General features: G+C 43.0%; 1 protein-coding gene across 14 annotated transcripts in view; it reads left to right on the top strand.

Annotated features, from left to right (window-relative positions):
• Positions 1 to 22,024, top strand: part of SORBS1 (sorbin and SH3 domain containing 1) — a 109,761-nt gene that overhangs the window by 20,746 nt on the left and 66,991 nt on the right. For 8 of the 14 annotated variants that reach the window (XM_059729706.1, XM_059729715.1, XM_059729707.1 and 5 more), the window contains exons 4-10: positions 1,813 to 1,908; positions 5,589 to 5,708; positions 7,402 to 7,517; positions 10,106 to 10,936; positions 11,487 to 11,858; positions 15,657 to 15,804; positions 21,945 to 21,974. In XM_059729706.1, coding sequence (XP_059585689.1) covers positions 1,813 to 1,908; positions 5,589 to 5,708; positions 7,402 to 7,517; positions 10,106 to 10,936; positions 11,487 to 11,858; positions 15,657 to 15,804; positions 21,945 to 21,974 — 1,713 coding nt within the window. The remainder of the gene's footprint in view (positions 1 to 1,812; positions 1,909 to 5,588; positions 5,709 to 7,401; positions 7,518 to 10,105; positions 10,937 to 11,486; positions 11,859 to 15,656; positions 15,805 to 21,944; positions 21,975 to 22,024) is intronic. The other 6 variants (XM_059729716.1, XM_059729714.1, XM_059729717.1 and 3 more) reach the window with 4 other exon arrangements.

Genomic DNA, 22,024 nt, shown 5'->3' with positions numbered 1-22,024 from the left:
CTTCATGTGCCGGAGAGGGGTATTCAGATAACACGGGGGAGAGGGGAGGAGGGAGGCAGGGGAGGACCGTGGGTAATCCTCCCCCAATCTTCGGGGCTAGGCTGGCTCTTGCTAAGTCCTGCAGTCATGGTCATACAGCCAGGAACCATGTGGTGCTGGAGTGCTGTAGTGGCAGGTAGGAAAGTGGGGAAAGCAGCTGTGGGAGGGTGGGGTGGGAATAGGAGAGAGCAGGCATGTGGGAGTGCGATGACAGCTGGGTGGGAGTAAGCAGGCGCGTGGGAGCGCAGCAACAGCTGGCCGGGAGCGCAGGGCCATACTGGTGTCCCAGAGCCAGCGCCAGCAGGGCTCAGAGTGGGGTGGAAGGAGTGTGGGGTGCAGGCTGGCAGGTGTCTACGGTGCCATGCTGGGCTACACCATCAGGGAGAGAGGGGAGCCAGCATGGCTCCATAGAGCTCCTGCCAGCCAGGACCCCTCACTCCTGCCATGCTTCTGCCACTGGGGCTGGCCTCAGGACACTGGTGTGGGCCCCATGCTCCTGCTCAGCTATTGCTGCACTCCCACGTACCTGCTCACTTCCACTCCCCACTGCCTGCCGCTGCTTTCAGTGCTTCCCTGCCCACCTTCCAGCCGTGCCTGCACCACATGGCTCCCAGCTGCATGGCTGAACCGCTGGAGCACAGGGCTGGAGCACGGGGCCTGCACCAGTACCTGGGGCCAGGAGCAGGAGGGGGTGTGTGTGTGTGTGTGTGTGTGTGTGTGTGTGCCCATTGTGAGGGAGGGGGATAGAGAAAGAGCAGTGCAGGAGGAACAGTGTGTGTGTGTGTGTGTGTGTGTGTGTGTGTGTGTGTGTGTGTGTGTGTGTGCATGCGCACAGTGAAGGAGGGACAGAGTGTGTGTGTGTAGGGTGAGTCCCACACGCACACCCCGGCATACACATGCACCCACATCCCCCCCCTCGCACTGCCATACACATAGACCCTGCACTCACACACACCAGACACCCTCCCCCCACACAGATGCCCCACAAACCCCATACCCAACCACACCCCACATATCCACACACACCCACTTGCTCCCTCCCCCACACCTCACATACCCACACATGCACAGCCCCCCCACGAACATGTATCCACCCCCCTATACTCCCTCCCCTCCACAATATACAAGAGTAAGACTTCATTTTAAGCTATTGTGTAATCAACTCTATGTACATTACACAAACGCATATAAATCAGGACAAACATATTTTTTTAGAATAAATTAATGAATGTTTTTAGATGATTGATTTTCTTAGAATATAATTTGGTATTTTTCTAGTTCCAAGATGGCAAACCCCCTTGCTGAAAGGAGTATTTCTGAGGACAAGGGGAGGGACTTCTGGTGGCAAAGGTCACGGCTTAGGGGGTGGGACTTCCGGTCACAAGATGGTGACCAGGGGGCAGGGCTACTCATGTAGCCCTTGACAGCTTGCCAGAACTTGGTAAGCATCCATCCACCCAAAATAATTGCCTGCCCCTGGTCTATATCTTCTGAAAACTAATGCTTTAGCTTCTTTCCCCTGGAGGATAGTGATAGCCAGGACTTGATTGGTTCAGTAAGCATTACCCTGCATAAAAGAGAGACATCCTGAATTTGAGTGAACAAGGGGCTATTTTTAATGATTGCATCACTGCACATTGGAATGCTTTTGTGTATGAAATTTCCTGCTATTGTCAATTCTGATTTCCCAAGTACGTTAGAAAACTTTGTGGCACAATTCCCAAATTGTGTTCCTCCCTTCTGGATGCACCATCTACACTTTTGTGTTTGCAGCTGTTGATGTTCCTTTATCTGCACGCTCTATTTCTGCTGTTAAAATAATACCTGTGAAGAAACTGAAAAGTTCTCCTGACCTAGTGCTGCCTACAGGTATTTCCCTCCCCTCCCTGATTGTATTAATTGGCCATGACTTCCTCCCTCTGCTTCACCATCCTGCTAAGATATTCTTTAGCTTCATCCTTCTTTTGCTGCTTTCCAGAGCTGTAGATTTCATCAATAGCTAATAGAGTTAGCTCACGATGGCACAGTGTACTGTCTTCAATAATTCTTGTTTCTCTGCAGGCATAATTGAGTAGCCTTGAAGCTGGGCTCTGTGTAAGCTCTTGTACTAACACTTGGTATAAAATTATTGTTATTGCAACCTCATTTTCAACCAAGCTCCTGATGAGTTCAAAATCTTTGGTCCATATGCAAGTAAACAGACATCAGCAATTGTATTTTACAGGTTCAACCCTAGTTCAGCATCTTTGTTTTCCTTGTTTGTTTGTTTGTTTGTTTGTGTGTTTGTCAGAATTTTACAGAACATTTATGCTCCTAAATGTTTCAGGGAAATGATGCCAGTTCTAAAGCATTAATGCAGTGCAGTTGCTAGCAAAACTGATGGAAAAACTGTATTTGTATTTTGGAAGAAATTCTGAGATTTTGAAAATTGGCTTTATCTCAAATTAGGATGAAAAATACAAATCTCAGATTTTTTTTGCAAAATATTGTAAGATGAAAGTTGAAACAATAAAATCAATATAACATTTTCAAGAATTGCCTGTAAAATGTATTTAAAAAATCAGCATGTTCTTGCAAAATATTTCCATTTCATTGAACTGACGTTTTCAATGAGAAACTGATCTAACAGAAACCTTTCAATCAGCTCTAATATCTAGCAATGGAAAGGGTGGTTCTTTACAATTTAAACCAAAAACGGGGAAAAAAAAACAAAACCAAACTTAAGACCCTTTGAGCCTACAAGAATGTGCATCTCTGGATCAGGATGTAGAATTATTAGAGCCCAAAGTTCAGGGGCATTCAGATTTAGGGTTTCTGGTTCTAACCTGTCTTTACATTTTCATGACATGCTATCAGGGGTAATGCATGGAATTATTTTTGCTCCAATTCCAAGACAGACCTCGGAAACACTTTATAGAACCGAATGCCGGGGACTAAGAAAATTTTCAAAGGATCAAATGGAATGCATGTTAAGTATCTGATGGACACTTCTAACGGTTAAATTTTCCCCTAAATTTCATTGACTTCATCTTTGAACCAATAATAACCAATACTGTTACTACAGCTGCTAACACAGATAGGTAGGTCCATGACTGCTGTTCCCACAAAGCTTAAGAGGACAGTTATGACACATTTGTTTAGCAGAGGGTGATAAACAGTCCTACACTATCTTCTGGGATCCTTACAGGAAGAAAAAAATCAGTGGAAGTGCCTTTCAGTATACTGCTAGTTTCCTACTCTTCTGTTCCATTTCATATTGATATCATGCTCAGGCTAATAACATAGTTTTTAACATGGTGGAGGTGGTGTTATTAATTATTTGTATTATATACATGTTGGCACTGCCCCCATGCTGTATCCAGGATCACAGCTAAGCCACTGTGGTACACCCACTTGTCCCAACTTTGTGAAGCTCCTGAAAATAAGGGGATGAAAAGATCATGAAATAAAATGTAATTTCAAAGAGAAAATCTGAATTGAAGTGAGCATTTCACAGATGCACAGAAGTTTAGGGCTGGAAGGGACCTCATTAGATCATCAGGTCCAGCCCCCCTGCTCTGAGTAGCAAAGACTGCTGGGGTCAAATAACCCCAGCAAGATGCATTTCCAGTCTCCTTTTGAAGATCTCTAGGGTAGGTGCCTGCACCACCCCTGCTGGGAGTCTATTCCAGAGTTTGGTCACACAAACCGTAAAAAGGTTTTTCTTTATATCCAGTTTGAAACCTCCTTCTAGGAGTTTATGACCATTGCTCCTGGTTTTCCTGTGGAGCGCTTTGGTGAATAGTTGTTTGCCTAGCCCCTGATGCTCTCCCCTGATATATTTGTAAACTGCCACCAAATCTCCCAAAATCTTCTCTTTTCTCAGCTGAGCAATCCCATATCTCCCAGCTTTTCCTCATATGGCTTGCTCTTCAGGCCTCTAATCATACAAGTTTTATCATTTGATAAAACATTTAGTTTAAAACAAAGCCTCTGGGGGCTTTTTTTCATTGCACCTCTTAGATCACTCCTGGTTCAGGAACAAATGCATGGTGAAAAAGGCATTGTTTGAGTTTGTAGTCCCCACAGCCATGATTCAGCAGGTTATTAACCATGCACTTACTTTTTAGCAAGTGAATTTTCCCACTGATTTCACTGAATCTGCTCCAGTGCAATGAGCTAGGCACAGACTAAATTGGGGCCCATAACTGCAGCATCGAGTCCCTCTCTGACCCTCTTTTCAATCTCCTAATCCAGGACGTACATCTGCAACCCCCTTAAGCCGCTGTTGAGGGGCAGTTCCTTGAGGCCAACTGTAATGCTCTGTTTATTTCTATTGCAGTAGTGCCTCCAGCCTTAGCTCTGGCACTGTCACAGAACAGAGGCATTGCACAGACATTGGGCCAGATCCAGTAAATGGGCATTATTGTATTGAAGTCAATGATGGTGTACTGACCTGTTTCCCTATGAGGACAGATGGCTTCTAATATGTTAGAGGCTGTTATAAAATTGGAGGTGCTCAGCTGTGTTTCTAGTCCACCAAGATAGGACAAGGGGAATTGGCTTAAAATCAGCCAGAGAAATTTAGGTTAAGTATTCTAGAAGGACTTTCTAACTTTAAAGATAGTTAAATATTGGACTTGTGAGGGGAGGTTATGGAATCTCCCTCACTAGGAGTTTTAAGGAACAGGTTAGATGACCACCTGTCAGGAATGATGTAAGTACATTTGATCCTGCCTCTGAGCAAGAGGTTCGACTACATGGCCTCTTGAGATTCCCACATTTCTGTGATTCTAGGTTTAGCTTGAAGTGTTTAAGGTCAATGGGACTACTCGGATGTACAAAGTTAAACACTTCTTACTTGCTCTGTTGATTTGGGGCAGCAAAGACAAGGTTGGCATGATCCAATTGACAGGAAGAACAGAGGCATGATCTTAGCGGTTGTGTTTTGAACTCCCTTCTGCTCCTTGCAATTGATGTCTCTGCATCAGGATTGTAGTGCAGCCTTGAGGTGAGGTGTATGGGAGGCTCCTATAACGATGCATGAGCTACACCATTTATGTGGGGTAGTTTTAAATCTTTCTCCATCAATCCTGCCCGAGACTTACTGTTTCTTGTCAGTACTCACAGGCTGTACTGCTTCAAACCAGTATCATAAGCAGTACATTCCCTGCTTGTACGGAGGCAATTATAATGGTACAAAAGTTAGAGTGGCATAAAATTGGTGTGTAGAACAGGCCTAAGAAAGCAAGCAAACCTGTGAAATGTGGTTCACATACCTAGCAGCTCTTACTGCTTTCCTAGCTCATTTTCAATAATTTGGAATTTTACAACTATATCCATGTTACTTTCCTTTAAAAAAAAAAAAAAAAAAAAAAAAGTGTGTATATAATACTACTCTGATTTCCTTATGCTTTAAATCCAAAGCTAATCTTCATCTGTATAAACCTACTGGAAAATTTCACTACAGGCGCATCCATGCTAAAATTACTGCATACAGTTCTGATGACTCCTCTGAGCTCAGTGTTCTCTGATCCAATGCATCTCCCTTGCGTGTGTGTTTTCTATAGACACGGACCCTGCTAAAGTCTGTAGCGGAAAAGGAGCTGTGACTTTACGGGCATCTCCAGCCTATGAGGAAAGTCAGACTATCTGTTCCCCATGTTCTCAAGATGTCCAGCAATCTGAAAGTAAGTCTAATGTCTGGAAGGTTAACCATAAGATATGACTGTAACGGACTTGTGGCATTCAAAGCCAGGTATTGAGCATGAGCTCTTCTTTTTTGGGCTGCTGACCTCTTTAGCAGTGTTGCAAAAAACCTCTTACAAAAGACCAGGCCAGTAGGTGGAGACAAAGACCTACAGTTTCCTGGTGTGGGTTTCATGCTTGCCTTTAGGGAAAAGATATGTTTGTTTGTTTGTTTACTGCTTCATGTTGCTGTCAAGAGTGCCAAAAATGATCGTATCCTCTTCCCAAACAGATCGTGGTGTATTCTTTCATTCTGGGCCTAGAGTGGGAGCAGGAAATGTCCTGCCATGCTTGCTGCTGAGATGGCATTTTGCCGTGGTTGTCAAGGGCACTAGGATGGTATCCCAAGCTGACAGTGTTGCCACAAAACTTTGTCATCTTTAAATAGCAGATGTGTAATTACTTAATGTGGGGACAAGCAAAGCATAACAAACCCTGCCTCTGCCTTGGGTCTTGCATAGAGAATGAACTCCTGAAGTAAAGATGCCATTAAAAGTTAGGGGGTGTTCAGAATCGCCACTGGAAGTGAAGCGCACACAATTACAGGACCAGTTGTCAAGGGAAGGGTGATTATATTTCTTCCAGCCCTAATGTTCTTTTTTCTACCTCCTCTTCCCCCTCCTTTTCTGTTCCACCCATGACCTCCTCTTTTCATTTGCTCCATTCTCTTACTTCCTCACTCCTGCTTCCATTGCTTCTCCTTTTTGCTGATGGCTTCATAAATTTTCAGCAGCTTGAATGGCAATGAGCCCATTACTATGGAAATGAGTTCATTAATACTTCTTTTCCTTAGTCTCAATTACTTTATGAAACACATTTTGGAATTGGAAGAGCTCTTCACACATAACGTGAACATCAAAAAGACTAGTGTGAGAAGGAGGGAGGAGGAACTCAGTGGGAGATGGGTATACAGTCAATAACCTGTATCCATGCACCTACCCACAGAGGCTGGGTTGTAAAATGACACCCTGTTTCATACCCTGGCCTCCCCCTCAAATGAGTATCAATTTATAGATGTTTCTTTGCACCAGCTATTCATACATAGTAATGTTTATAAGGACAGATATGTTTTGTCCCAGCTGGGCTCATGGTTACATATGGAGACCCTGCCTTTGCAATTATATGAGGCATTTGGATGCCAGGCAGTGGCTTGAGAGCAGATAATTCTGCTGCCTTTTTGCCTCTGAAGTGAGAATGTCAATGAACAATTGTTTCTTCATTGCTCTGAATGAATTGCCTTGTGTTTACAAAGGTCAGAAACTGTGAGGGCATCATGTTTAGGGCCAGTTTCTATGGTAATTAGGCCTCCCTGTCAGAAAGTATTTTGTGTGTGAAATGAAGTATCCTGACTCTTAATTTCAATTGGTACATGTTTTCTGTAAATGGAACAGTTTATTTTTTTCTATCCCCCCCCTTACCCCCATTCTTCCTTCCCTCCTCTCTGCAAAACACTTAGATCTGGAGCCAGAAAAACCAGAAACAGGTACAAATGCTAGCTGCTTTATTTTGATTGCTTTTGTGTTCCCTGGATGTCTGTTTTATTGTCCAGCAAAAAAACCAAACAGTCCTTTCTCTTTGCTCCCCATGTAACTAGAGGGAATTCTCTGTGACATGAAGTTGTCCTTCCACTTTTAGATGAATGGAGGTTATCATCTAATGTGGATTCCAATGGAGATTCCCTACCATCTTCTCTGGCTGCCAAGGGTTATAGAAGTGTGCGTCCGAACCTCTCCTCAGAGGGCAAATCACAGGTAAGCATCTCTTCAGAGGTTTTGAGAGTGGGATCTTCTGGGTTCAAGCACAGCAGTAGCAGTCAAGAGTCCTGTGTGCGATTCCCAGCTTTGCCATTCATTTGGGTAAGTCTCTGCCTTAGTTTTTGCTTTCTGTAAGCTGGTGATAATGCTTATTTCATAGAAATTTATTAATGCGCAATAAAGCACATTGAGATCCTTGGCTGAGAGGTGCAATAGAAGGCAAAGTATTGTTCAATGTAATTAATTTGGGAAGGGTCAGAAAAAGGGTAGTGACCTGTTATTGTATGGGCTTTGTGTGACCTGCAGCAAGCTGAGAGGAGAGTTAAACAACAAAAATCCACAGAATGACTTAAAATGTTACTGGAAAAGCCCAGTTTCTTTAATGCAGGAAATGGCATAAACTTTTAAAAATCTGTAATGGAAAAGGTAATTTTTCTCCATAGTCTAACATAAAGTTTTGGGATTGGTTTGTTAATGGGAGAGAACTGCTGAGTCCTTTCCATTGCTATGGATATCTTACTGGACTGCATGGATGCTGTTTTTGGGTTAGTAGGAAAACTCAACAACCCTTTTTTTTTTTTAATATACTGCTTGCTTGACATCTGTTACTGCTCTGCTAAGTGTGAAATGGACCCCTATTAAAACCTTTTCCACAGTTCAGGGTGACTGCTTTAATCACTACTGGCTCTTGGTGAAGATGCAGACAGACACCGTGCCTGAAATTTTAAGTGGAAGATAAAAAGCACCACTCAGCCAACAGCACCAGAAGCAAGCGTGTGTTATAGGAGAGAGCCACTTACTGCATAAGATGGGCAGCTGTTTTGCAGTCAGTTAACTGGGCGTGTAAATGAACAAGGGTAGCTCAGTTCTAGCTTCACAGAGTACTTCTTACAGATGAGTCTTGATAACAGTTACACTACTCCAAAAAACAAAGAGGGGCAAACGCAGCTATAATGTATGTGGATGTAAATCAGGAGTACAGCTATTGCTATTAACAAGTTAGCATTTACCAGCAACTTGCTATGCTCCAGTATTGAGAACACAGTGGTATTTTCCTAGGCTGAGGCTAAGAATAAGATCCATAGAGTCACATAATTTCTAACTCGTGTAGAAGTTTCTGCCAGATCAAAGGGCTTGTCACAGAAAACACTCTATCATCAACTTTCCAGCTCTTTTAAGTTGGAGGTGGTGGGGGTTGCTGGCCAGGCAGGCAAGGGGGGTGGTGCTGGGCAGGCGGGCAGGCAGGCAGACAAGGTTGGGGAGGAAGGGGCAAGGTTGAGCTTGAGTGCCTCTGCCAATCATATCAGTGTTAGGATGAAGGATGAAAGCCACAGCTTCCCCAAAATCAATGGAGTAACCCTAGATCTGTGGCAGTGTAAGCCAGAGTAGTTTGTGGCCCAAAGCTGCCTGGGGGAGATGAACTTAAAAGGAGAACATTTATCATGGTTTGGAAATTTAGGGCTGTTAAAACATTCTTTTCCTTTTATCCCTGCCATTTTACCACTGCCCTGGCAAATGTAAGCCTACAGTCATGGGGCTATGTACATAAAATCTATCCTTCCCCATCTCCTGTGGGTTAACTTGTAAGCATGTAGGAAATGACTGTTCTGAAGGCTGACATTTTAGTCATTTGCCTTCTCAGAGATTAGCGTTTTTCAGTCATTTGCAATGAAGCAATAAATATAATAAAACTTCCATGCAGTAAAGTTACTCATTTTGCTACCGAACAATTTGGCTATGAGCAAAGATTGACTGTAATTGGAGTTGCAGTCTGCATGTTACACTGAAATTACAATCTAATACACTGCAGTGGAAGGGAAACCATTAAGGACTTTTGTTTTGCTTAACTAGAGACAAGGATTTGGTCGCAGCAAGTTTCACTCTAAAGAAATTTCTTACGAACCCAATTCCTCAGTAGATTAATACTATGCAGGTTTTCTGAAGGCATTTTGAGGACCAGGGATCTTTTTTGGAAGGGAACTGGAGTGTCAGCCTCCAGTGAAAATAAAAGATGACTTTTTATTTAATTTTTTCTCTGTATAATGGAATGTGCAAAATGCAACATGTCACCGTGGTAGGGTTTTGCATCTGCATATGAATTTCTGTATGACATTCTAAACCATTTCTCAGCACTTTGCATAGTGCACAGTAAAGATGGGCCTGGGCAGATAATTTTGGATTCTCTTCTAGAGTCAAACACCCTCAAGTATTTGGGTCGGGAACAGAGGGATCATTGCTTATGTTCAGATCCATGTCCGAGCTTCCCCAAAGGTCCCAGGGAATTTTAGGATCTTGATTGTCCCAGCTTCCCTCTTGAGTTCTGAAAGAAGTGAGACACGTTGTATAGGTTGGGGCTTGAAAACTGGATACCCTGTCACTTATCTCAGGGAGCAGCAGTGGGAGTGAGTAAGTTGTGTGCTGGAGTTGAAGATACTGTGTTAGCTTTTTGTTCTCACTGCATTAAATCCTGTTAACCCAAATCTAATGACCAACTTCATTCTTTCAATGTTTCTTCCCCCCTCTCCCCTTTTTCCTTTTATTTGGCTGATTTCTTTTCCCCTTCCCACTTGAATTTGCCTGGACAGCCCCTTTCTCCTCCCCGTCCTCCTCTTCCAAAAGAGGAAAGCTTTGCATGGCGTCCTTGCACTGACACTAAAGTAACCAACCTGTTGCCAGTGCCCGTCATGGATTGTGTGTACCTGAATGCACCCAAGCCTTACACACAGTGTGCATCACCGAGTACCAGTAGGAAGTATTACACCTCATCACCTACACCTTTTGGGACAATCCCCAGTGGGAAGCAAGGCTTTCCAGCTGGGCATCTCCCCCAGTCAATTGGTTTGACCCCCAAGGATGCAATGCATGCTGGTCAGTCACTTTTGGGAAGTAGCTGCTTGTTATCAGGCACATCATCCAAACAACAAAGCACTGCCAGGGCAGATCCCAGTAGTACAGCTGGAATGAATTCCAGTCATGAGACGAAAGCAAATAAAAAGGTCAGCAGTCTATATGTAGCTTGTTTATCTAACAGCACTTGCTCGGCCGCATCTGAAAATCCCACCAGCATTGCACATGACCAAACAGACAGCACTGGTTTGGGAGCTGAGGTCACTCGAGCACTAGCCACCAACATTGTTTCCTCTGTAACAGATACTGGAAAATCTCTTCCTCCTCCTCCTCCTCCTCCTATCCCTCCCAGGCCGTACTTTAACATTGTCCTCAGTAAAGACGCAGTTAGCTATGGTGCAAGCCATCCCTCCAGAACTCAATTACCACCTCCTCAAACTGTGAGGGAAGGAGTGATAGAGTCCCAGAATACGGCTGGCAGTGAAAACAGGATGAGAAAAGAGCTGTACCTTACACCACAACAACAACAGCAGCAGCAGCAACAATACAAGGCAAAGGGACGCAAAATGGTACATGTCTTCTCCATAATCTTGTTTTCTTTTAGTTCTCCAGTTCATTAGAGTATCCCCTAATGCTGTATCTCCTTCCTAATTTCTGCACATGGTTGGATCTTGTGCAACTTGAATCTTGTGGTATCTTCTCCAATAACTTCTAACTTCTCTCAAAATATTGGTATCTTTGTGTTTGTGTGCTGTTCATAGGCTAAAGTTGGTGGGCTTGGGTTATGTGAAATATTTCTATTTTAGGTAGGCATGAAAGTAGCAAATGCTGCAATAACCTAGTTAGCTGTCCTTAAGTGACAGGAGAGGGTAGATATGTGGTTTGATAAAATCTAGATTGCAAATAAAAGGACAGGGAACAGAAGTTGTGTGAATTATCCCATATGTTTACAGAGACTAGCCCCTAAGCCACTCTACTGCTGAAGAATGTGCTCTCTGAGGAAAGACTGTCGGCTAAAACTACTTTTGTTTTGGGTGAATCCTTGCATGTTACTATGTGGCTGCAGTACTATGGATTATGGATTTTCCCCATTGCATAACAACACCTTGTTTCCTACAGGATGCATTTGGCATTACCACAGCTCAGCCTGGGGTTATAGTAGTCCCACTCCTCCAGGTTAATACAGACAGAGAGCAAGAAGGCAGCTCCAGCACTCCACCACCACCTCTGGTACCTTTTGGGCAAGGCACCATCTTCCCTGAGACCGTTCCTCCTGGCTCACCTCTGACTTTTCCGACACTAGATGATTTCATTCCCCCTCACCTGCAGAGGGGCCCCCACCATCACCAACCACCCACTTCATCTGGCATCTTGCCCCCAGTTTGCCCGAAACTGCCATCATTCTCACCACCACCTCCATTGGTCCCTCCAGTCACAGAGGCTTTGCACAGAGGCTTGGAGCCTGAAATCACTGGAGTCACTTCACATACAGTAAGCTCACCGTGTACCCTCTTCGCACCTTTCTTAAACTTACATTCTCAGATTAAAATGATTTTCTCCTTGGCATACTAAAATTTGAAAGAGGGGCACCAGCTAGCTTCTTGTCAGCAGCATGACGACTGAAAATTTTGTATGTCCTTCTCATAGTTGCATGCATGTTGCCTGCCTTACCGCGCTTGGGACTTTACAATTCTTTTGGGGTTTTTTCACTCCCCCATCATTCTACAGTCTCTCTCTTCACCCCTGCCCTGCACTCCACAGAAGTGCAGAAATACAGGCCTTTGGTTTTAACCAGTATTTGCTCAGAGCCATGTACTACGTATGTTATTTATACTTCTTGTTGCAAAGAAATAGCACCTGCTGCTCATATTCCGACTAGCTGATCTAAGTGGCCTCTTGGCAGCACCCTCCAATCATGTGTAAGTAACATGCAAGGCAGAGAAAAGTGAGGCAATTAAAAGTTAAGCGGGCAATCTGTCCCACATGGAAATGAAGGGTCTTGATGTTACCTAAAGATTGGTGTTAATGCAGATTGACCGGCAGATCAGAATATCACTTACTCATCTGAAATTCTTGCATGCGTGTAGGTACTGAGGGATTAGGGAGAGAATGTTCCCAAATTTTGGATTATGCACCTGTTGCATTCTTTAAATTTCTCAATATTCTCGCAGTTTTAAAGTGACTTGCCATGCTTTTTGTGTTGATTTATTTTGTCTTTAAATCCATCTACCTTTTCAGAAGGGAGAAATTTAAGCTTAAAAAAAAAATGTCAATGGGCTGGATACTCTCCTGAATGTGCCTCTTTGTAGTGGAAATCTCACAGGCAGGGGTGCAGGGGTTTAACCGTGCAGTGCTTTCTGGTCACATGGCGAGAGCAGCAGCCTAGGACTTTAAGTCCCCAAGAAGGTAAGCATTCCCCCTAACTTCCCTTCCATATTTAGAGACCTGTTCATTCCCCTCCCCTCCCCTCCCTTCCAATTCTCCACCCTTGTCTGCCACTGCCAGTGTCCTCAATGTGCTGGGGGAGAGAGGAGCTCAAGGACCACTGGGCACTGTCCAGTGTTCTCTGCTCAATGTCTCCCCCTTGGTGCACTTGTTATAAACATTTTACCTGCACTCCCAACCTGTTATGTTTCAGTTGTCCCAAGCAATTAGTTATTGCGTTTTAAGGGAGGCTTATAGTATTTCTTAGTGGACAATGGCTCAGAATCCCTCTAAAGCAACAAGTAGGCCTTTCTCACTCCAGCTGGGCTATGTGGGGCCTGGGGTCATCCCAAGGCAGCAGTGGTGATGATGGGTGGGTGGAGGTGGGTTACTTTTCCTGGCCTGCTCCCTGCTGGATGTTCCTTCCAGCCTAGGAGCAAGCATGGAGAAGGGAACCTGCCTACTCACCACTGCTGCTGTCCTGGACTGAGCCCAGGCCCTGCACAGCATGGCTGGCATGGAACAGGAGCTCCCCTCACCTCCAGAATAGCATGGTGAGTGGGGATACTAGCATTGGCAGGTTGGGGAGGGCACAGAGACGAGATGGGATGGGATGTGCCTCTGAGCATGGAGGGGAAGGTAGGGGTAATGCTTAGCTTTTTTGGGACTTGAAATCCCTAGCTGTTGCCCTGGGGCTTGGTCTGCCTGCCCCAGTGGAGAGGATGGAAAGGAGGAGGCTGGGAGCAGGGGTGCAGTTACCCTTGCAGTGGCGGTTGCTGCTTCTGCACCATTATAAAATCCTGGATTCACTTCTGTTCCCAAGCACTATCCTCCTATTGCATTTCTTGTACCTCCTGGCTTAGAATGCCAGCAAAATAACTTTTCTCATGAGGATGATTTCCCTGCTCTTGGCTGGTCCTGGAAGCAATAGCAGAGACATGGGGAAATTGAAAGAAATAAGAAAGTGGCACTTTCAGGAGTCCTCAGTATTAGCTTAATTATGCTCCCACTGTGGCTGGTAAGATTTTTATCCTTGTGAAATCTTAAGCACCTACATGACATTGGATCCTAAGTCCCAGCAAGATTCAGTAGCGCATAGGCTTCTAAGACATTTTGCTTGTGCCAGTCCAAGTTTTATTCCACCTGACTTTAGTAGGAACAAAGTTAGGTTAACAGGACTCCTCAGAGTTTCCCAGATTCTTGGTTGGGTCTGTGTGTTTGGCTGTGAAACTATCACAGTGTTTTATTGAGCCCACTGTACTTCTGCTATGGTCATTCACCTTTTCAGACTCAGCCTGTTCTTGCTGCACACCTCACTCGACCTCTGTGGATTGCATATATGATGACAAGCTCACCTGGTCCATGGCAGGTGCGTGCTGTGTCGGGCTGTTGAATCATGGCCCTTCCCCCACAAAACTGCTTTGGTTCTCCTGCCTGAGATATCTTCATAGCCGTGAAAGGAGGATGGCTCTACCCCTTGGAGAGTGTTAGAAGCTCTCATTTTTTTAGGCTGTTGAACAGTAATGTCCCTTTTTATCTTCATGGAATGGTTAGGTGCAGTAGCCCCTTGACCGGTGGAGCTGAATAGCTGCCTCCCATGCTACTTCTCTGGTTAAGTGAATCTTATTGTAGTTTGTTTTGCTAATGGTGTAGCCGGATCATAAACAATCTCTCAATTATATGGGACGAGGCCCTATCTTGGGGTAGGTTAGTGCCACATCCTGCAGGCACTTTTTACTTATAGAGCCAGGAAACTCAATGGGGTGCCCTTGGCAAGAATGCCAGTGCCCTATAATTGAGCCAAGACAAAGCCAACAGCAGCAGGCTGCTGTGGCTTGGAACTTTGGTCATTGGTCCTCTGTCATTAAGGAATGACAGCTGGTGGCCTGGAGTATTTCAGCTTGACAGTGGTATTGCAGGAGTGTAGAAATAAATGCTATTCTCTTTTTGGGAGCTCATTTTCCATTAATTTAAATGGGGCATACCTATCTCAATCACTTAAGCCGCTTTGGAAAATGTCATGCTAAATATCCAAACTGGGATTTCGGTCATGTCTCCCCATCCCCCCTCTCCTGCTAACAAACCTTGGTGCTCCTGATGCACATTGCATGAGTATTTCCAGGTTTAGCTTCTGTCTAAAATCCCCATGTCTACACAGCCTTTACTTCAGTGGCACAAATGTCTCTGCTGTGATACCAGGGTTGATTTAAAAGAAAGATTAAAAGGGAGCTGGCTGCCTTGTGGAGGAGAGCATAGTTCAAATGAGGCTTGAGCCATAAAGTTGTGTTGTGTACCTTTCTTGCTAGTGTCCTATTGGTTACTCTCCACCTGTTTTTTGCATAGTTCTGGTTGGGCTGGCGTCACACTGTCTAATGTCTCTTAAGCAATGGCACTAAACTTATTTTTCTGATCTTCTTTACAAAGCCAGCTGCTGTAATCGGGTTTCACTCAGAATTGCATGAGTTTGTATGTCTTACTACTTGCTGTGAGAGGAATACTGCTTTAAAAAGTGTGTGCATGCATGCACACACGTGCATTTGTGTGCGTTTCCCCCACACAGTCAGAGTACCAGCTCATTCCTGCCCCCAAGTGTATGCTTTTTATATCATGATGACTGAATTCAGTGACAACTCTTCTTGGGTGGAGAAACCCAGCGCAGAAGAATAATAGCTGTTCCTTAATATACTAATTGGAATTAACAGGGTAAGGAGCATGTTAAAGGTCTAGGTAACATTTTGTGCTTATGCCTTCTGCTGAAATTTGCTATGATGTATTTCTTATTCATTGTACAATTACTCTTTCCAGAAACACCCGTATGTAGTGGCACATGGACACAACAATAATAACTTATCCTCTCATTTTCAGGACCCAGGTCCTGTGCTAAATGAAGTTTCCCAACCTAGTTTTGGCAGTGAACACCAAAGCTCTTTAACATCAATCAGCAAGCCTTCCTCTGTGTATCCTTCCACTACCATTGTCAATCCTACCATCGTCCTCTTGCAGCACAACAGAGGTAAGGAGCCTGCAGGTATATCTTTTCCCATAGCTCTAGGTAATTTGAATTTAGACAGCTGTTGAAGTATAATGTACTGAACTGGAGAAATGCAGAACAATAGCAGTAGTCTTGGAAATAGCCAAAAATGTCAGTGCATTTCACTTCTGTGTACATTGGAAGCAGTGGTGGTCTGGAGGGTTTATGTCCCCATTCTTTCCCATAAATCAGCATCTGTGACTGAACTACATCTCCTGTGATCCCTGACTGAGTTGCAGAGTGCAGCATGAGAGTCACAGATTTTTTTAAAATTCTTGGTTTATGTGCCCTCTGTGACTCCATGAAAAAATCATAGCTATTGTCATAGTCTCTGTACTGCTCTAAGACAATAGAGCATGGACTTTGGAAACAGAAGTGTCTGGGTTTTCTCCCTGTTGCTGCCTTTGTGCTGGTATGAGTGGCTGTGGCCAGCAGCACCCTGATAGAAGTGTCCTCCTGCATGCCCACAGACTTGTTTATAATACATCATATTCATAAATAACAGGGCCCAAATGGAAACCTTGGATTACAAAATACCCTAGAGGTTTGGGGGAGGGGGGGAGGGGTTTGGGATTTAACTTCCCAACTTGACCCTATCTCTTCTAGATGCATTGAAACCCCAGAATACAGCATCCCTTAAGCTCTTGGGGAACTTTGATCAGGGTCTGAATTTCCTTGTTTGAGCTCATCACTAATTGCAGATCAAAGCCTTTGCCTCCTCAGAGCAGCTCCCTCTGAATGGATAGGTACCATACCCACATCCTTGGAGTTAGAGACACTTTGCTCCCCCTCCTCATTCCTTCTACATGATGTTAACCTGGCCTCCTTTGGGATTTGTATTATTTAGTACTGGTATGTTTCAGAGAGCTTAAGGAAGGGTAGTTCCCAATGCCCATTGAATTCCAATGCGATATGGACTTCTGAGTCTCACAGACTCCATGGAAGAGCTCTTCTGAGGATGTTAGTACCTGCCTTTTATCCAGAAAATCAAAGATCACTCATTAGGGACTGAGGCCATTCTTTCCCTGATAGCAGCTGCTCCCAGTTCAGTTTCCTTCACACTCTTGAAATGTTTCAATCAGTTCTTCTAAAGTTGATTTCTGTCTTTGGCTCCACAGGGAGTGACTGCAGTTCACTTCTTGAGCACAATTAAATAAACCTATTGCTGACAATTGGGATGATACTTCCTGTTCTAGCTGAAATCTGTTTCAGTAGCTATTTAGAACCTTCTCCCTTTATGGAAAGCATTGCTTTTAACTTGTCCTCAATGGGATGTAACTTGACTGTCTTGGCTGGACAGATGAGAAAGCTGTGAAACAGCACTCGGCTCTTGTTTCCCTCCTGGGCAAAAGGGGGCCATAAGTACCTTTCCCCCTTCTGGAGCTTGAAGCATCCTTGCTACATGCTTCCGAATGCCAGTTTTAGATTGCTGTAGGTGCCTCAAATGAGCAGCCAGATTTCAGAATCTTTCAGCTGCTTTTAGATGAGCAGGTATGATTCAAGGTAGGTTTCAGGTATTACAGTCTTTTGAGCTGTACACCCTTTCCCTTTAGTGAGATTGGCCTTTGATTTTTATAAACCTTGTTTGTTATTTGTAGTTCATGTGGACTATTTAAGTGTCTTTTCTGCACAGAGAAATTTTCTTCCATAATTTTTAAAGCCAGAAAGGATCATTGTAATTGTGTAATCTGCCTAACATGGGTCACAGGACTTTCCTGTATTAATTCTACCTATAAATCTAGGTTGATTGTGCTTGAACTAGAGCAGAATTTCAGAAAAGCATCAAATATTGACATAAACTTCCAGTGATAGAGAATTCACCACAACCCTGGTTATAATTTGTCTCAGTGGGTTAAAAACTGGTGCTTTCCTTAAATTTATTCAGCTTCAGCCTTCAGACGTTTGTTCTTATTAGATTTTTCCACACTAGATTGAAAAACTGTCTATTATCACATTTCTAGTTCCCATCTAGGTACTTGTAGACTGTGATCAAGTCTTCCCTTAACCTTCTTTGACAAGCTAAATTATAGAACACTAAAATTTCACACGATAAAGATGCATATTCTTGTCCTTCAGTAATGCTTGTGGGTCTTCTCTGAGCCATTTCCAGTTTACCAGCATTGTTTTTGAAGTGTGGATGCTTTACAAAGTCCATTCATTACATCAATGCTATTACCTTTGTCAACCAAACTTGTAATCTCATAAAAATGATGTCAATTTGACAAGACCTATTTTTCATTGCCTACATTGATTGTCATTGATTATATTCTCCTTCTTCAATTATTTATTCACCAAGACCATACCAGCCATTTCATTATTTTGCTAGGACTGTTGTTAGCTTGGAAGGCCAGAGCTAGCTGGGTCATCCTGGTTAAACGTTTTAAATGTTGGAACAATATTAGCTTTCTTCCAGTCCTCCGGAACTTCACCAGCATTTCAAGATGTATTGAAAATCAACATTAATGGGCAAGAGATCCACAACCGCTTTAAAACTGATGCATTTTATTTGGACATGCTAATTTAAAAATACCTAACATTAACAGGTGCCATATAACATCATCCTTAGTTACTGTCAAGAGTGGAAGGTATTAATCATCATATGATATGACTACATCAGTTGTCTTTTTCTCAAATGCAGAGTAAAAATATCCTTTGACCCCTTCTTTGATTTCTTCATTGCTGTTGAGGAGAAGGCAGGGTAGATTTGCAGCTTACAGACAAACTAAAGTTGATATAGATATATCTAGCTGATATATCTGGTAACACCATTTAATGACTTCAGCATTTGATGAAGTGAGCTCTACCTCTATATCACAAGCTTGCTTCATCAAATGCTGAAGTCTTTAAATGCTGTTACAAAAGTGAGCAGCCTATGAAAGCCTGTGCTCTGTGTACGTGTGTGTACACATACATGCATGCATGTGTGTGCACACACACTTTAGTTAGTCTATCAGGTGTAAATTTACCCTGCCTTCTACTTGACTTCAGACTAACATGATTGACTATGAGTCTCTTCATTACTTTTCAAAATGTTGCCATGTTCATGTAGTGATGGAGCCAGACCAGTGTTGTTCTTGATATCTTTAAAAAACCTGCTTTTTAGATTATTTAACTCCGTCATCCATAGATTTCTTTTTTTCCACTTGTTATACAGTATATTGAGGTTATTTTTAATAAGTGCTTTCCCTTATCACTAGTCAGGTTGGTGGTATTTTAACCAGCACAATCTTCTTTCTCAAATATGGGATTGTGGCTTTTTGGTCACTGAGTGGAATGTTCTCAAATGGTTCTTAATTATCGTTCACGCTTTCTGCTTAAATCGTTTCTTCTGGCCAATGTTTCTTACTTTGTGAAAGTTGGTGAAAGTACTTACTTGGTGAAACTTTGTTTGCAACTTGGTGAAATTGGCCCTTTAAAAGCGCTACATATATTACTGGTTTGGACTTTGAGTTTCTTCTGTTTGTACATAAGAAATGTAATTAAGTCATAGTCACCTGCATCTAAACAAACACTGTTTACTCCCAAGAGCAATTCCTCTTTATCTTTCAAGATGAGGTTTAATACAGAATTCCCTCAGGCTGGCTTCAGTACTCTTTCAGTTAGGAAATTTCAGGGGTAGTTTGGCATTGGCGGCATGTCACTCAGGTGGAAAGCTTTGTGATATTGCAGCTTTTTTCCCCCTACACATGATTGATTTAGGGGTCAGTCATACAGTTTGCTTGTGTGATTGAGTCATCTGTAGAAGAGTCTGCTCCCATATCAAATCTTGTGCTTAAGCAATAAGAACATTAATCCATAAGCATCACTTGCTGCTTCTTTGTCAGTGACTCTGAAACAACTCCCTCTCTTTATCCTCCCATTCTGTGGCTAGTTTTACATCTTTCTGCTTAGCTTAGCCAACTTGTTTTATATGAGACCAGCTTTCTCTCTACTGAAATACAGGCCTGCCAAACTGTTCAGCCCCACTCTTTTCAGTGAAGGTGGTGCAGTTCCACAAAACTGAAACTCTGTACCTTATACCTCTTCCAGAATATCTTGTCTTCTTTCTTCCTTTGTTCACAGGACAGTAAGGATTTTCAAGAAAATTGAATTGAGTATTCCTCTTTCAGTACCCTTCTGGGAGCTCTGAAAGCATCTATAACTAATGAGTTCTTCATTCTTGCTGGCATACTTTAATCTTTTCATGCATGCTCTGGACAACTGGCAGGCCCTTTTGGTTTTGCTGACAGTCTTCAAACATTTGAATAAGCATGGAAACACCTAATCATCTCATGTGATTCTGTCTACTCTGTGACTCCTGTAATACAGAAGAATGGAACAACCTGTACCTCCTTTTCCTCCAACTTCTTTACTTCAGCTACTGTCAGAAGAGCTACTATAAAGGAAACCTCCTTTCTGCATAGAAGAACCCTTTGTTTCACTACAGGTAATTTACCCAGTGTATATTCTTTTTCTCACAGGAGAAATGAGCAAACATTTCTTAAGCTCTACCTTTTTGAACCACCTGTCTCAGAAGACCTGCATAATTACTAAACAAAAGCATTCATTTCTGCAGCAGAAACCCTCTGTTTGATGGCTAAGTCCAGCACTTGTCTCCTGTTATAACACATGTATGAATCTACCCTTCCTTACTTGAAGCCCAATTCAGAAGAGGAAACTTTGTAGTAGCTTGATTCCCATTTCCCTTATCAAGTGCAGTCATCTCTCTGTCTGAAGCCCTTTCTCTTTCTCTTGGTGCTTACTGGTTATTTCTGTAAGCTAGTGGAATTCAAAGTGATGCCCCTGGGCAGCTTTCCATTGGTGGAGGGTGGGGGCAGGAAGTAACGTGGGTTAGGAGACAAGGCTCATGGAGCACCTGTGGACAGCATCCATCCATGCAGAGAGGGCTGCACTCAGGGAAGAGACGTTTCATCCATGGTGAGTAGCTCCACTTTGCACACAATACATAGAGAACTCTAACTATTTAGTATACGTCTAATGGACTGTTGCATACTGCAGAATTGCATGGAGGGTGAGGGTGAAAACCATGGGTAATGAAGCTCCCCAAAGTGCAGTAATTTTCCAGTGAGGTATTGGGTTATTGCTGCTATGGAACAGTCAGACCATGCATTTTTAGTACAATACTACCATGACTAAGGTATTGACCTTCCCCTAGAAAGTTCTGCTTTCCTCATGTTCTAAGTGTTTTATAATCAAAAACAACAGTGTTCAATTCTTTAAAACTTTAAAATTCCATGAATTCACCACATGTACTTCCAAGCAAAATGATATCTTGCATGCATAAAACGTGTGTTTTGAAACGCCCACGTACTTCAAGTGAATGCACTAGCTGTTTAAAAAAGAAAAAAGTGTTGTCTAGTGGTTAGAACAGGGGACTGTGAGCTAGGACTCTTGGGTTCTGTTACTAGCTCACTATGTGACTTTTAGTGAGTTACTTAAATAAATGTTTGTGGCAAGTGTCTACCGATTTTTTTTTTTTTTTTTTTTTTTTTTTTTGAGTCCCGCCATTTGTATGTGGTCAATATAAGACATCTCAAGGGTCTCATGCTGGGAACTCAGAAATGGAGGCACGTAAAATGAGTAGACCTTTCTGAAAATGTTGGTCAGATCTATGTCTGTTTATGTGTAGAATCAGAATAATCATGGGTTCCATAACGCAGTGAGCTATTGTGCATATACAGCACTTTGCAATCCTTGCCTCAGAGACTCTGTATGTGTATTAATTTACATACAGTATTATTATTGAATGATAATATCAATTTCGTGTTGATACCAACTGAGTATTATGTGTTGGATTTTTTAAAAATAACCATAAAGATAACTTAGTGTCAAATTATCTTCTGTTTAGCTTTTTCCTTTCGGACATAAAGATACTTGCTCTTTGCAAATGTATTTAGTCACTGTGCATCGTAAAACTGCAACATAATTCTGCAATCTGCTGTTTGGAGTGGATGCTGTGGGTTTGTCACTTTGGCAGGGTATTTCAAAATGGATCCACTTCAGTAGCTTCACCTATTTGATGTACAGCATATTTCTTGCCTGTCAGAAGCACAGCAACAAGGCAGTTGCTCTCGCTGTCTCACCCACTTGTTTTGTATTCTTGTTTTCCCTCTCTACCACAGAACAGCAAAAAAGGCTTAGTAGCCTGGCAGGTATGAAGCACAAGGTCTGCCACTCCCCAGCTGCTGCCTCTGCTGGAGCA

This window comes from Alligator mississippiensis, chromosome 6 (genome assembly GCF_030867095.1).
Source record: "Alligator mississippiensis isolate rAllMis1 chromosome 6, rAllMis1, whole genome shotgun sequence".
Lineage (NCBI taxonomy): Eukaryota > Metazoa > Chordata > Crocodylia > Alligatoridae > Alligator > Alligator mississippiensis.
Note: the sequence above shows the minus strand (reverse complement) of the source record. Positions and strands in the feature narration are given on the sequence as shown.